We start from the raw sequence: 17,185 nt of genomic DNA, 5'->3' as shown, positions 1-17,185 counted from the left end.
GAAGCCTCTCCTCAGTGCCAGACATATGAAATCCCGCATGGAGTTTGCTAAAAAACACATGAAGGACTGCCAGACTATGAGAAATAAGATCCTGTGGTCTTATGAGTAGTGTTGAGCATTCCGATACCGCAAGTATCGGGTATCGGCCGATACTTGCTGTATCGGAATTCCGATACCGACTTCCGATATTTTTTCAATATCGGAATTCGGCATCGGAATCGGAAGTTCAAAGTTGATTGACAGACTGACGTCATCATGATGCGCGGTGTGTGCGCATCATGATGCGCCGTCATTTCGGGCCTTCCGGGGGTCTCTGCCGGCCTGCCGGGGGTCTCTGCCGGCCTGCCGGGGGGCTGTGTGGACTGCCCGGGGTCTGTACCGGCCTGCCGGGGGGCTGTGCCGGCCTGCCGGTGGTCTGTGCACCCTGTGGGGGTCTGTACCGGCCTGCCGGGGGGCTGTGCCGGCCTGCCGGTGGTCTGTGCACCCTGTGGGGGTCTGTACCGGCCTGCCGGGGGGCTGTGCCGGCCTGCCGGGGGGCTGTGCTGATGTCCGGGGGTCTGTGCAAGCATCGTCCGATGGGACTACAAGTCCCATCGGGCGATGCCTGCTACCATGACAGTGATTGACACATTAGCCAATGATGGGACAGTAGTAGTCCCATCATCCGGCTAATGTGTTAAATGTTTAAAAAAAAAAAAAAAAAAAAAAAATACTACATACATACTACATGCTACATACATACTACATATATACTACATACATACTACATACATGCTACATACATACTACATGCATGCTACATACATACTACATGCTACATGCATGCTACATACATACTACATGCTACATACATACTACATATATACTACATACATACTACATACATGCTACATACATACTGCATGCTACATACATACTACATACATACTACATACATACTACATGCATGCTACATGCATGCTACATACATACTACATGCATGCTACATGCATGCTACATACATACTACATGCTACATACATACCACATACATACTACATACATACTACATACTACATATATACTACATGCATGCTACATACATACTACATGCTACATACATACCACATACATACTACATACATGCTACATACTACATACATACTACATGCATGCTACATACATACTACATGCATACTACATACATACTACATGCCACATACATACTACATGCTACATACATACTACATATATACTACATGCATGCTACATACATACTACATGCTACATACATACCACATACATACTACATACATGCTACATACATACTACATGCATGCTACATACATACTACATATATACTACATGCATGCTACATACATACTACATGCTACATGCATGCTACATACATACTACATACATACTACATGCTACATACATACCACATATATACTACATACATACAATACATTCATACAATACATACATAGACATACAGTACATATAACATAGAGTAACATACTTACCAATACTTGTCACATTGTTCCCCGAAGCCATTGTCTTTTCCGGAATAAATATTAACATAACAAACCACAAAAATACTCACCCACGATCCGAAGCAGTCCACGAGTGTGTCCCACGACGATCTTGGGTAGAGAACTGCAGCATCAGCTGTTGCTGCCATTCTCTACGGGCTGCAGGAATCCAATGACGGAAGGTAGGTATCCTTCCGCACTGTATTCCTCCGCCACTTAAAAAAAAAAAAAGTCCCTAGTCTCACTTTATGCCATTGCTGCGTGGGAAATTCCCACACAGCAATGGCATAAAGTGAGACTAGGGACTTTTTTTTTTTTTAAGTGGCGGAGGAATACAGTGCGGAAGGATACCTACCTTCCGTCATTGGATTCCTGCAGCCCGTAGAGAACGGCAGCAACAGCTGATGCTGCAGTTCTCTACCCAAGATCGTCGTGGGACACACTCGTGGACTGCTTCGGATCGTGGGTGAGTATTTTTGTGGTTTGTTATGTTAATATTTATTCCGGAAAAGACAATGGCTTCGGGGAACAATGTGACAAGTATTGGTAAGTATGTTACTCTATGTTATATGTACTGTATGTCTATGTATGTATTGTATGAATGTATTGTATGTATGTAGTATATATGTGGTATGTATGTAGCATGTGGTATGTATGTAGTATGTATGTAGTATATATGTAGTATGTATGTAGCATGCATGTAGTATATATGTAGTATGTATGTAGCATGTAGTATGTATGTAGCATGCATGTAGTATATATGTAGTATGTATGTAGCATGTAGTATGTATGTAGCATGCATGTAGTATGTATGTAGCATGCATGTAGTATGTATATGGTATGTATGTAGCATGTAGTATGTATGTAGCATGCATGTAGTATATATGTGTTATGTATGTGGTATGTATGTAGCATGTAGTATGTATGTAGTATATATGTAGTATGTATGTAGCATGTAGTATGTATGTAGCATGCATGTAGTATATATGTAGTATGTATGTAGTATATATGTAGTATGTAGCATGTAGTATGTATGTAGCATGCATGTAGTATATATGTAGTATGTAGCATGTAGTATGTATGTAGCATGCATGTAGTATATATGTTATGTATGTAGCATGTAGCATGCATGTAGCATGCATGTATGTAGCATGCATGTAGTATGTATGTAGTATATATGTGGTATGTATGTAGCATGCAGTATGTATGTAGCATGCATGTAGTATATATGTAGTATGTATGTTGCATGTAGTATTTATGTAGTATGAATGTAGCATGTATGTAGTATGTAGTATGAATGTAGCATGTATGTAGTATGCATGTTGTATGTATGTAGCATGTAATTTTTTTTTTTTTTTTTTACATTTAACACATTAGCCGGATGATGGGACTACTACTGTCCCATCATTGGCTAATGTGTCAATCACTGTCATGGTAGCAGGCATCGCCCGATGGGACTTGTAGTCCCATCGGACGATGCCTGCACAGATCCCCGGAGCCGGCACAGACCACCGGCAGGCCGGCACAGACCACCGGCAGGCCGGCACAGCCCCCCGGAGCCTGCACAGACCACCGGCAGGCCGGCACAGACCACCGGAGCCTGCACAGACCCCCTGGCAGGCCGGCACAGCCCCCCGAAAGGCCCGTACAGACCCCAGAGAGGCTGTACAAGGGCAGGAAAGGGTTTTTCTTATTCCGATACCGGAAGTCCCATAGACTTGAATGGGACTTCCGGTATTGGAATCGGCGATACCGATACTTTTTTTAAAGATCGGCCGATACCATCCGATACGATACTTTGAAGTATCGGACGGTATCGCTCAACTCTACTTATGAGACCAAGATAGAACTTTTTGGTGATAATCTTAACAGTATGTGTGGAGAAAACCAGGCACTGCTCATCACCTGCCCAATACAATCCCAACAGTGAAACATGGTGGTGGCAGCATCATGCTATGGGGGTGTTTTTCAGCTGCAGGGACAGGATGACTGGTTGCAATTGAAGGAAACTTGAATGCAGCCAAGTACACAGATATCCTGAATGAAAATCTCTTCCAGAGTGCTGTGGACCTCAGACTTGGCCAAAGGTTCACCTTCCAACAAGACAATGACCCTAAGTACACAGCAAAAATAACAAAGGAGTGGCTTCAGAACAACTCTGTGACCATTCTTGACTGGCCCAGCCAGAGCCCTGACCTAAACCCAATTGAGCATTTCTGGAGAGACCTGAAAATGGCTGTCCACCAACGTTCACCATCCAACCTAATGGAACTGGAAAGGATCTGCAAGGAAGAATGGCAGAGGATCCCCAAATCCAGGTGTGAAAAACTTGTTGCATCAATCCCAAGAAGACTCATGGCTGTATTGGCTCAAAAGAGTGCTTCTACTCAATACTAAGCAAAGGGTCTGAATACTTATGACCATGTGATATTTCAATTTTTCTTTTTTAATAAATTTGCAAAAATTTCTACATTTCTGTTTTTTTCAGTCAAGATGGGGTGCAGAGTATACATTAATGAGAAAAAAATTTACTTTTTTGAATTTACCAAATGGCTGCAATGAAACAAGGAGTGAAAAATTTAAAGGGGTCTGAATTCTTTCTGTACCCTCTGTAGCCTCCTATATACAGTATGAGCCTGCACATAGCTGCCTATATACAGTATTAGTCTGCAAATAGCTCCCTAGATGCTGTATGAGCCCCCACATAACCTATATACAGTATTAGCCTGCACATAGCTCGATAGATACAGTATGAGCCCCCATACAGCCTCTTATTTACAGTATGAACGCACACATAGCATCCTACATAAAGTAAGAGCTCGCACAGAACTCCCTAGATACTGTATGAGCACCCACATAGCCTCCTATATATTCAGTATGAGCTTGCACATAGCTCGTTAGATACAGTATGAGCCCCCATACAGCCTCTTATATACAGTATGAACCCACACATAGCTCATTATATAAAGTATGAACTCGCACATAGCTCCCTAGATACAGTATGAGCCCCCACATAGCCTCCTATATACAGTATGAGCCCTCACATAGCCTCCTATATACAGTACGAGCCCGCACATAACTCACTAGATCCAGTATGAGCCCCCATACAGCCCTCACTTAGCCTCCTATATACAGTATGAGCCCGCACATAACTCACTAGATGTAGTATGAGCCCCCATACAGTCTCTTATATACTGTATGAACCCACACATAGCTCCCTATATAAAATATGAGCTCGCACATAGCTCCCTAGATACAATCTGAGCCCCCACATAGCCACCTATATACAGTATGAACCCCATATAGCCTCCTATATACAATACGGACCAGCACATAGCCTCCTATATACAGTATAAGCCCCACATAGCTCCTTATATACAGTATGAGCCCTACATAGCCTCCATATATGCAGTACGAGCCCCAGATAGCATCCTATATACAGTATGATCCCTTATATAGGCTCCTATATACATTACGAGCTTTCACATAGCCAAATACATATGCATATTATTAAAAAAAACACCACATATGCACCTGGCTTCTGTTTCCCTGGTACTGTGCTCTGGTCCCTGAGGCTCCACTTGTACTTGTGATGCGTACATGCTGGTGTGCGTCGTTATAAAACATTAGTAAGGGCAATCTGGGTATGGGTCCCCCTGGAGCCTTGGCCCCTAAGCAGTAGCCCAAATTGCCCTTATTATAATCCGCCTATGTGTGCATGTGTTTTAAGTTCACTGTGATCACTTAATTAAGTTTTCTATTTTTCAGTATTCAGATTGTATGTTACATTATATGGGTGCTAGTGCCTTTGCACAACATTTTTCCTCTTTTTTTCTGCATATAGTAATCTGGCACACATTATTTTAGTTCCAATAATTCCTGTGTCTGATTTGTGACTGCACATGATTGTGTTGGTCTATCATGATAACCATGCGGCTTGCCAGAAATATGAGTGTAGGTCTAAACAATGATATGTGTTGAGCAAAACTGAGATTGCATTTATCATTTTCTATATTGTCACATGGCAACAACACAGAGTCACAAATGTTTCCAAATGTGTTGGATCTTTGTCGCTTGTTGTCACTTGTCAGTCATTCACAAGTCACTTGCCATAGGTTTCAATGTACAGCGAATGCAACTTTGACTTGCATGCAGCTTGTTGGCGATTTTACTTTGTATTCCTTTACTTCACAATCTGCTCAAGTTCTCAAAACCCTGCCAATCACTAGAAGAAAGTAGATAGTAAATGTGGCTGAGTTGAAGTTCTCTATGCATTGTTGTCTAGGAAGGTCTAAGTAGGAACCTCAGCGATTATCTAGCATTCCTCCATACACTCAGAGGATTGGTAGGGGTCCTTCAGTCATAATTTCACTGATCAGAAAACAATTATATATGATAAAGACCACTTGGCTTATATATCTTGGTTTTCTTAGTTTTGAATTTCAGAATTTCCAATATCCACAGTTTTCCATTATTTTATAAGTACACAGTTAATAGTAACTGAAAAAATAAGCAACCAAATATTTCTTAAAATGTTTATTTTATCACATTGCTCAGACCAATGTTCCTAAAGTAGTTAATTACATACTTGTTACTTAAAGTAAAGATTATTTCTTCACAATGTTTTATCTCATTGCACAGCTTTTAGTGCCATATATTATACTAGAGGGATAAGTACAGACTTAGGTAAAAATTAGTTTATGAGTTTAATGAGCGTAATCTTGTCCTATAACAACTTACATATTATAGCGGTTGAAATAAGTATTAAACACGTCTCCAATTTTCTAAATATTTCTAAAGGTGCTATTGACATGAAATTCTCACCAGATTGTCTGTAACAGCCCATCCAAGTCACACAGGCAAAGAAATCAAACCATAGATGTCCATAAATTAAGTTATGTCTAATAATTAGAAATGACACAGGGAAAAAGTTTTGAACACGTGAAGAAAGAGAGGTGCAAAAAGCCACGAGAAGTCATGACACCAGTTGAAATCTATCAGTAATTAAAAAGCAGTCCTGCCACTTAGTGAAAAATATCAGCTGGTTCAATTGATGGCCTATAAAAAGGTGTCTCATTACCAAGGTGTCACACAAGAAACATCTCATGATGGATAGAACCAGTGAGCTGTCTCTAGATCTCCGCAACCTTTTAAAACCTTCACACTATATATAATAAATTTAATTTATTATACAAGATATTTAATTAGAAATGTTTTAAATATATTTATTTTTGTATCTTTCAGGAAATTTCCAATCATTACAGTGAACATAAACTTATTTGCAAAAGGAGTACAATATTAGACTTGTATCTTTACTATGCTCCATTTATAACTTACTTTTTTATTGCCCTATTGTAAAATGTCCTGTTTCTATATTTAGTGCAATATATTGCCTCTGCTGAGCCACCTTTATCTGTATAAGCCTTCACGCTGTGGTTCTTGAACTTTGGCTTCTTTTAATAGACCATGCAACTTATCAATTTCCATGTCTTATTTGAAAGTATTACTCTTATCTAAGGATTATAAAGATAATCGCACATATAAGAATTCTCGATAATTGTCGGTAATGAGGTGTTTGACTCGAAAAAGTTCCGACATATCATTTTGTATTCATAATATACATATTTGTTTACATATGTAATTATGTGAATAATACAAGTTTTGTTTTCCAAGTGTTATTATTTAGGGGCCACAAGCGATGCAGCTACAAAAATTCTCGGTGAAGTTACTCGTCCGATGAGTGCCCATGTTCCGACACACAAAATTTGTGACAAGCTAAAGAAAATCGACATTCAGATTTGTGAACTAAAATATGGTATGTATCAGGTCAAGCACTCAATGCAATGTGTCTTAGCACTTTCTTGATACGTGTTGGTACATTTATAAAGCAAATATTTAAAATTATTGCAAAATTGTAGAGAAGAATGCAAAAGCATTTGCAATGAAAGTAATTAACCAATGTTTTAGCTTTGGATCCAGATTTCGATCACGATTTGACATTAAAGAGGTTGTCCACTACCATAACTCAATCACTGATTTTGCCATAAATTCTTAAAGAATAATGTCCTTAAATATCCCCATATACTTCACGTAGTATCTTGACTGCGGTATTGTAGAAGCTTCCTTCCAACTGGCCCCGCTCCCATGGATCACCCCTGTCCCCAAATGAACACTCGTAACAAATTTTTCTTACAAACTTATCAAGAAGGCAAGCGCGGCTGTTGGCCTCCATCTTGACTCTTTTGAGAAGGTAGTGGAAGATAGGATTCAGAAGAAGTGTAGAGCTATAATGAACAATAATACACACCCACTATACGAGCTGTTCTTGAAGCAGAAGAGCACATTCAGCAGCCATCTAATCCTTCTTGGGTGCAAGAAGGAGACATTCAGGAAATCGATTGTGCCTACTGCTATGGGGATATATAACAATTTACTAAGGGTGAAAGACAACAATGACCTATGGCTGGTGCACTAGTAGCAATGATCAGAGATTTAAGATTTAAGTACCTGCTCTTACCACATTACGTAACAAATTTGTGTAAGTCATGTGGAAGATCTATGTCTAGGAATTACCTTATGTAATGCTGTTTGTAATGTTGTAATGTTTTAAATGCTGTTTGTAACGCTGCTGTAATACCATAATTTCCCTTGGGATCAATAAAGTGTATCGTATATTGGCCAAATCAGCCTTTTATTAACAAACACTACAATAAATAACTTTCAGAAAGGAGAGTCTTGGAGCTCCAAAACCTGGAGGCAACCAGTAAATAATAATTAAGCATCTAGCATTTCCCCCAGCCACGACTAGAAGTTCAGGGGCACCTTTGTCACCGGAAAACTTTTTCTATATCACCGACTCCCAGGGACCCCACCCCAAAATCCGCCAGGTAATTAATTAAAATCCAAACATAAAGGGGAGGATACCATCCAACTGAAGTAAAGCCCCCACCGCCATAATTTTGCCACCAACTCCAAGAACTCCCCACAACACCCCTCACCGAAATGACCCAATGACATCACCATCCAACATTTTGATATTTTACCCTACTTGAACCCCTAAATTAAAGGACGGGTGAATGGGACCTTTGCTCTTGGTGCCTCGTGCCGATTGCTTGCCCCCACCCCTTCTCAGACAGATAAACCCTGCTCAAATGTAAACATCTCCCCTTACTGTCCAACCCCTCTAATCTTTTGACCCCATGCTTCTACCCATATTTATTTCCTAACCCCTGATTGGCCTACAAACTAAGTTATGGGTTACTTCGCCCATAGCTTTGCTGAGGGTTTCGTTTTTCCGTTCTGTTTTGCTTCATATGCCCTGGCATCAGCTCTGCTATCACAGCCATTACTTCCTCTTCAGGTTTCTCTTCTCCTTTACTACATTTCCCAGCATTCTTTGAGTTGGGTTGCTAGCATGTAGGCCTTAGCCTGAATGGTACCCTGTGCAAATATGACGCCGGTGTGTTTGTGCCTTGTTTCCCCGGCGTTACTCTGCACGTCTGTGCTTTTACCCTTTGCTCCTTTCCCCCTAATCAGCTGGGATACTGTTGTCTGTTTCCTGTATGGATGCTGCTCAGTTCCCTGCTCTGCTGTAGCCGTACATGTGTTGTAGTCTTTGCTCCACTGCAAGAACATCTGTGTGTGGTCCCTGGCTGCCGCTGTGGAAGCTATCCACGGGTTGCGAGGCCCTCTGAAGCTGGTGCATGACTTTCCACGTGTGTCCAGGCTTGCTGCCGCTGCCAGGTACCTTAAGCCTCAGTTCCTATGCTGGCTATGCTGTACTGGTTTCTGTCTGTGCTTAGGGTGCATGCGGCCACACTTTCCCTGCTTTTATTAAGGGTAGTGTGTGCGCTTGAATTGCTGTCCCCAGCCTATTGTTGAGTGGCAGCTCATATTTAAAGTACCTCTTCCCTGTTGGGCATGGCCAGAGCTTGTCATTAGGTTCTTGAACCTAGTCATGTGTGTTTGGTCCTCCATGTTTCTCCTGGTCTGCCTTGTCTTCAGCTCCTGTTCTGCCTGCTATCAGTTCTGGCAAAGCTGATGTCTTTCTCCCTGGACCTGTCCTGTCTCTGTGTTGTTACCAAAACCCTTGCCCTGATTCCTGCTGTGTGATGTTCCCGAAGTCCTTCTGTGTCTAAAACCACATACCCAGTGACTGTGAATTTCCTGTAACCTGTGGCCTGTGAATAAACCTGTGTTCGTCTTTTGAAGATGGAGTCCGGTGTTTCTGCTGAGTGTCTACTACGCTGTGGTCAGCTTGTGATGCGGTGCTAGCTCCATCCAGCTCTGGTCCAATCCTGCGGTGCTTGCACCATACCGCTTGAGTTCCTTTCTAGGTCGTATCCGATGTCTGGAGCCTGGCGACTGGTGCCTTGAGCCTGACGACCACTGTCTGGTGCCGGGAGGTCGTGTCCGGAGTCCGATGACCACTGCCTTGTGCCTGGAGCCTGACGACCGCTGCCTTGTGCCTGGAGCCTGACGTTCACTGCCTGGAGCCTGACGACCACTACCTGGTGTCTGGAGCCTGACAACCGCTGCCTGGTGCCTGGAGCTTTACGATCGCTGCCTGGTGCCTGGAGCCGGACGTCCGCTGTCTGGTGTCTGGAGGTCATGTCCAATGTCCGAAGCTTGACGAATGCTGCCCAATATTCTGCCGCTGTCTCTGATGTCCTGCCTGGGTGCTGATGTTCTCTGCCTAGAGCCGTGTCCATTGTCTGGAGTCCAGAGGTTCTGTCTTTGTCCTAGATGTCCTGTCCATGGTCCTGGTGGTCAAGCCCGTGTTCCACAGTCGGTCCCGCTCGTGTTCCTGGATGGGCTCCTCCTTTGTGTTCCAGGGGAGTCTCCAGTTTTGTTTCCTGGTGACGGCTCTGCCTGTGTGTCCTGGATGTGACCAGCCGATGTCCTGAGCTGCCATGCTGATGTTCCTGGACCTGTGCTGTCCGTGTCTTGCCTGTGTCCCGATGTCCTGCCGGGTTCCCGCCCTGTGATGACGTCTGACCGAGGTCGGTGTCTGATGTTCTCCTGCTGTGCCTGTGCTACGCCAGAAGCCTGAGAGAGAGGTTCTCCTGGTAGGCCCGTGCCAGATGACCCTGGACTGCATCTACCCATGATGACCTCCTGCCATCGTCTGCTAACCTGGGATGTGTGTCCTACCATGATGTGTGGAATCGGATGCCTGGCAATGTTATGTCTTGTGTTCTGTCTGTGACTTTGTCTTAGTAAACTTTATGTTCTTTATACCTGAAGTTGTGCAATGTCATCTAGTCCTGCATGTCGCCACCTTGCCCACATGCTCAGCTGCCACAGACCCAGGTTGCTGCCCTTCCCTAGTCCGGGTAGGCCCGGGTCCCCCTCTGTGGTCCAGTGGGTCCACATTCCATTACCAATTGGGATGCACGTGTAATAACGTGCAGGAGAGGTATATGTCACCACGGATCAGGCAGACCAACAGAAAAAGGAGAGGTTTATTTACAGGGGATAATACTGGTAAAACATACAGTATAACAGAGAATATGATGTGATAAGATTATATCAACAGCAGAGAGACATATGCAGGGTTCAAACAGTAGAAAAGTTATTCTCCTATGAGACAAACTTATCAGTCCTCAGGGGTCTTTATTGGAGGGATCACTCTTGTCCAACGTTGGCACCGAGGCACCAGCGGTGCTTGCTGTCCTCTGTCTCTGGGGTCCTTAATGTAGTCCAGCTGGAGTATGAGGGGTTAAAGCGGGAGCCAAAGGGGTATGAGGCTGACGATATCCCCCTGTGCTCCAAGTCCTTCTCTCTGATAAGACAGCGGTGTTCTCCCACCGAGGTCAGGGGCTCTGCCTTACACAGTCTCTCTTTACAGGTCACTGTCCCGTCACTGAACGCCCCTTGGTCACAGGGGAGCGTCTCAGCACATAACCCGGTCTCTCTGTGGGGCAAAGTCTCATCATACGAGGGGAGTCAGCAGCCTTCCTGGCAGTGCAGTGACAGGGGTCTCGTACTCACTGCCCATCGCCGGTGTCCGCGGTCTCTCTGACTCCAGTGGCTGTACCTGTTTCCTCTCCCCTCCTGCGTCAGCGTCCTCTCTCCTGTGGTCTCTGTGCTGCTCTCCAGAAAGCGCGCGCAGTTTTCCCGCTCCCAGTCCTGCCCCCTTCCTGTTCCCGGTTACAGTCCAGTCCCCTAAGGCGTTCCCCAGGGAAACTAACGCCTTGCTCAATGGTTCCGGGCACGGAGCTGGGAAGGCAACTCCCCCTCTGCTCCTTCGGTGCTTCACCCCCTTACACACGCCCCACGTTGTCATGGCCTGGCGGCGTGGGAGCGTAAGCTAGGCTAACCAAGCTAAGCCGCGTTCCGTCCCTCTGGATTGTGACAGCAAAACTGCCCCAACCCTATTGATTTTTAACCCAGTTTCCTATGACACATACTCAGACAGAAGCCTATTTTTTTTTTTTTTTATATCCTAAGAAAATTGATTTCTTCACATATATTGTACAATAAACTGTGAAATTGTGGGGAGGAATCTGCACCTCAAATTAGCATTAATTCTAGTATGTCTAAACTAACCCTTTCAGGGGTATTCTTATCTTGTGTATTTATGCCATGGATAGTACATAACTGATATTATATGCAGATCTCACAAATGGGACCCACATGTATATCGAGAATGAGTCGTTGCTGCTTTTTGTGGACAGGTGGTATAAATTCCTATACGCATGAATGGGAATTCTGCCATCTCTTGGCTGATTGCAGCGCATGTCATGGCCCAGTTTGTGGGATCCGCATCATATACATTACTACTATACAAGATGAAGCATGATGGAGATTATGCATAATGTGGATGACGCATAATGTAGCTGGCGCCCTACTCTGCATGTACTCAGGGCCAAAATACAAATGTTAAAGGGGATTGTGCAAAATTAGATCTCTGCTTTCCTGCATAATAAAGTGTCCTTTGTTTACATCTGGCATTGCCTCTCGGCTCCACTGACCTGAACAGGCCGAGAGGCAACACCACACACACATGAAGACAGGGGGCGCTGTTTATGGCAGAACACCACCATATTTATCCCAAATAACTCCCTTATTAACCTGTCTGGGCTCACACCAGTTGACAATGTTGCAAATAATTTTGAGAGAAATCTGTGATGCAAATCTACACTGAACCATGTGGATATTGCTGCAGATTTGCATCTGATTTTCTTGTATGTTATGGAAAGAAAAAAAAAATCAATTATTTTGAAATCCACAGAAAAAGATGCAACACATTGCTCATAATACACCTCAGGTGCTGCAGAACCTCATAATATACACCTGGTGCTTCAGAACATTATAATATACCCTCTAGCTGCTGCAGAACCTCATAATAATCTCAGCTGCTGCAGAACCTCATAATAATAATCTCAGTTGATGCACAACCTGATAATACACACCTCAGTTGTTGCAAAACCTCATAATATACACCTCTGCTGCTGCAGATCAACATAATACACATCTCAGCTGATGCAGAACATCATAATACACACCTTATCATCTATCCTTACCTCTAAACATTCTTCAGCCACTGCAAAAACCTTATAATACACACTTCAACAGCTGCAGAACATGCATCAAAACACCTTCATATACACCTCAACTGCTACAGAACTTCACAACACATACGTCAGTTGCTGCAGAACATACCTCAGCTACTGCAGAACATCAAAATACACTTGTCACCTGCTGGAGAACCTCATAATACACATCTCAGTTGCTGCTCAACCACATAATACACATCAATTTAAAGGGACTCTGTCACCACTTTTTGGCATTTCATGTAAAAATATCATTCAATTCAGTGTCGCCTATGCATTATACCAGTACTTTTGATACCCCCTTGACTCTCCACCTTTGACCCATAAATACTGTTTATATTCCTCCCGCGGTGTATGTAAATCTGCTTGGTCCGGTCCAATGGGCGGGGCTTATTGTCCGTCTCTCCCCCCCTCCTGGCTTGCTGTACGTATTATTTTCTGTGAATATCACAGCTTGCTTAGAGTTACCGCTCATGCGCATTCAAATGTCCTCTCGCACGTGAAACAATTTCATGGCTGTCAACACTTTCAGCCATGACTGTGCATATGTGTGTGTATGTGTGTGTGTGTGTATGTATGTGTATATATATATATATATATATATATATATATTTTCTCCACAACAGTATCACGGACCCGCCTGTTGTGTTCCTTGGTCTTCATGATGCTCACTGTGCAGCAAACAGAACCCTGAGACTATCACATAGCAGGTGCATTTATAAGGAGACTTGATTACACACAGGTGGATTATATTTATCATGATTAGTCATTTAGGACAACGTTGGATCATTCAGAGATCCACAATGAACTTCTGGAGTGAGTTTGCTGCACTGAAAGTAAAGGGACCGAATAATATTGTACGCCCCAATTTTCAGTTTTTGAATTTCCACAAAAATTTAAAATAACCAATAAATTTCGGTCAGCTTCACAATTGTGTTCCACTTGTTGTTGATTCTTCACCAAAAATTTACATTTGGTATCTTTATGCTTGAAGCATGATATGTGTGAAAAGTTTGAAAAGTTCCAGGGGGCCGAATACTTTCGCAAGGCACTGTATATATACACATGTATACTGTGTATATACAGCTCTGGCAAAAATTAAGAGACCATCTCCAAATGTTCAGTTTGTCTGATTTTTTTCATTATAGGTATATTTTTGAGTAAAGCATTTTGGTTAAAATTAAGGTATTACATGATGACAACTTCATGCACTTTCAATTCATCACCAGTAAAATGGCATCACAACAACCAGACAGAAGTAATCATACTTTTAAAAAATGCAAAACTTTTGGTCATCGCTGTAGTAGCTTTCTCCTCTGGCTGATGTATTGCAATCATTAGCAAGGCTGCACATACATTAAAGTGAACCTGTCATCAGAATTTTGCAAAGTAAACACAGGCTTTGTCATGTTGGCGATGTTACACTGACTAAAATGATACTGGGTTGAAGAAATCCATCTTGTGGTTGTTGTTTATCTTTGTTTGCAGTTTTCAGTTAATGAGATTTTTGTGCTTCGGGGAGAGCCTGTGGGAGGGGGTCTTGGTGCTTTGGATCATTGTCATACTTGTGGGCTTAAATGACAGGTCACTGAACCTTCAGTGACCTGACTCCTATTTTAAATACTGCGCTTGCGCAGTTAATATTGTTGTCTTTCAAAAAAAAAAAAATTACAGAAATGTGGTGCTGGCATTTGCCGATAGATGCTACTGTGCATGTGCCGCCGCCGGTGACAGGCTCGCCCCGAAGCATAAGAATCTCATTAACTGAAAACTGCAAACAACCACAAGATGGTTTTCTTCAACTTAGGTATCATTTTAATCAGTGTAACAGTGTCAACCTGACAATGCCTGTAGTTTACTAAGCAAAATCCTGATCACAGGTTCACGTTAAACAATTTTGCTGTTAAATGACCATACAATGGTAAATATCGTCAGCCTATTTACATGATTATCGTCAAATGAGTATTCCTAGCAACGCTTCTTTTATGATAATGGTGCAGTGTAAACTTTCTTTATCTCTGAATGATCTAATGAGGAGGCATTCGTAGAGGGGTTGTCTTGAGACAAAAAATTGACTACTTGATGTTCATTTCAGAAATATTTTATAGATAATTTACATGTGGCATATGATAGAATTTATAAATATGTTTTACACTTATATATTTTGTTACTTAGAGAAGGAGATAGATCTAAACTCTGTGGATCTGGCTAAGATGAAGGTGGCAGACTTAAAGAAGATACTAGACCGATGGGGAGAAGCATGCATAGCCTGCATAGAGAAAACTGACTATATACAACTTGTAAAGGAGCTGACTCCAAAGTATGCTGTGAAAAGCCAAAAGGCAGATCTATGAAACCTACATCAGGAAATATGCCTTTCTAACACAAGATCTGGACTGGTTAATGTTTCTATACCTAAATTAAATCAATTCACACTGACATTTTATGTATAATTGTTTTTATTTGAGTAGTTGTGGTTATTAAGATTTGGTTTCTTTATTTTAATAGTAAAGACCTTAGGCTGAATTACTTATTAAATCGAAAATGACCTGGCATTTCCGATTATGTATTCTTCCTTCAGTCTCCTAAAAGAGAACATTGAGTCTTGCTCATTCTAGATTACCTATAGTTGCTGCGTGGTTGTTGAACTCAAAGAATAAACAAATTACATAATTGTTTTACTAGAGGGTATAAATACAAGAGCAACACTTGCTTTGAAGGCTGCAATAGCTGATGGCTGGAACCAGGGTCACCTTCCTCAATATGGAGGGGCAACATTGCTGGTATGCTGTGGGTGTGATCCAAGAAGGAACAGAGCATGATGAACTCTTCTTGAGGAAGTACAGGCCCGGAAGAGGGTCCTCAAGGTGACTTGAGATGGGGCTACTACCACCCCTGAGAGATAGGACTGTCCTTGGGGTTCCTCACCTCTTATGCAGGAGCAGGTGATGATGCAGTTGCCACAGGGTGCTGTCGCCTATTTCTACATGTCAGGGGCACCATCACTACCTGAAGGTGGATCACTTACAGCCCAGGCATCTGGAAATTGCGCTCCAGGAAGCAGGTGGAGGCAGTCCCCCCAACCTCTCAAGGAAGGAGAAAAAGAAGCGGAGACCTGAAGAGGATTATTGTATTTTTTCCTGGCTTTGCACTTTGTGTAAAGCCTTTAAGTGTATGAGTACAGTAACTACACTTTAAAAATATTTGAATGAGGTCCGCCAATTGTTTCCTTTGTGGAGGTCTGTGGGTGATTGGATGACCCTCCTTATATTTTTTTCCTGGCTTTGCACTTTCTGCAAAGCCTTTGAGTGTAGGAGTAGAGCAACTAAACTATCAATTAGTCAATCACCTGCAAGCAAGGGGTCGGTAATGGATCGGTGAGATGAAGCGTGGTCGTGGCCATATTGTCTCTGTCCAGGCAAAGTCACTGTCAATAAAGTCGATTAAGGTCCAAACTGCGCATGCCCAAAGTTCAGTCAGTCACGCACCCGCAGCTTGTACTGCAGGATCCAACTGCTATCGCGCAAGCGCCGCAAACTATTCTCGTGCTGTCTTTAGTGTTTTTATCCATTGCTATGTTTTGTCTTTTGTGTACTTTGATACGTGTTAATAAAGCAAAATCCTTTTATATATAAAAAATTTTTGGTGTTCCCGTTTATGTGGGCATGACCTTTCTTTCTTTCCCCTTTTGAAATTTCAATGGAACATAACACTTCAAAAAAGCATTGAACTATTTTTCTGTATTCAGTAAGTCATCCATAGAGTATTAGGTGCTTTTGTGACATTAGGGTGGTAGATAACACTCCAAAAAAGCATTGAAATATTTGCCTGTATTCAATTACTCATTCATACAATGCTAAATGCTTTTTGTTAAATTTCTGTAGTATGTAAAACTCCAAAAAAGAGTTGAAATATTTGTATAAATTCAATTAATCATCCAAGCAGTATTATGTGCTTTCTGTGACATTAGAGTGGTATATAACACTTCAAAAAAGCATTGAAATTTCTTTCTGATTCAATTACTCACCCATACAGTATTACGTGCTTTGTGTTAAATTTCTGTGGTATATAACACTTTACCGTGGGTCTTGTTATATTATGATGGTATATAAAA

General features: G+C 42.3%; 1 protein-coding gene across 1 annotated transcript in view; it reads left to right on the top strand.

The window, feature by feature from the left end:
* CDNF (cerebral dopamine neurotrophic factor) overlaps nucleotides 1-15,512 on the top strand; it is an 81,341-nt gene extending 65,829 nt beyond the window's left edge. Inside the window, 2 exon segments of the mRNA XM_073551283.1 lie at nucleotides 7,187-7,328; nucleotides 15,247-15,512. Of these exon segments, the coding sequence (XP_073407384.1) occupies nucleotides 7,187-7,328; nucleotides 15,247-15,425 (321 nt within the window). The 3' untranslated portion in view covers nucleotides 15,426-15,512.
* The last annotated feature ends 1,673 nt before the right edge of the window (nucleotides 15,513-17,185 follow it).

The sequence above is a fragment of the Dendrobates tinctorius genome, unplaced genomic scaffold (assembly GCF_039654945.1).
Source record: "Dendrobates tinctorius isolate UK_male_01 unplaced genomic scaffold, ASM3965494v1 ptg000174l, whole genome shotgun sequence".
NCBI classification, from domain to species: domain Eukaryota; kingdom Metazoa; phylum Chordata; class Amphibia; order Anura; family Dendrobatidae; genus Dendrobates; species Dendrobates tinctorius.
The sequence above is the reverse complement of the archived record's forward strand: the minus strand, read 5'-3'. Positions and strand labels throughout refer to the sequence as shown.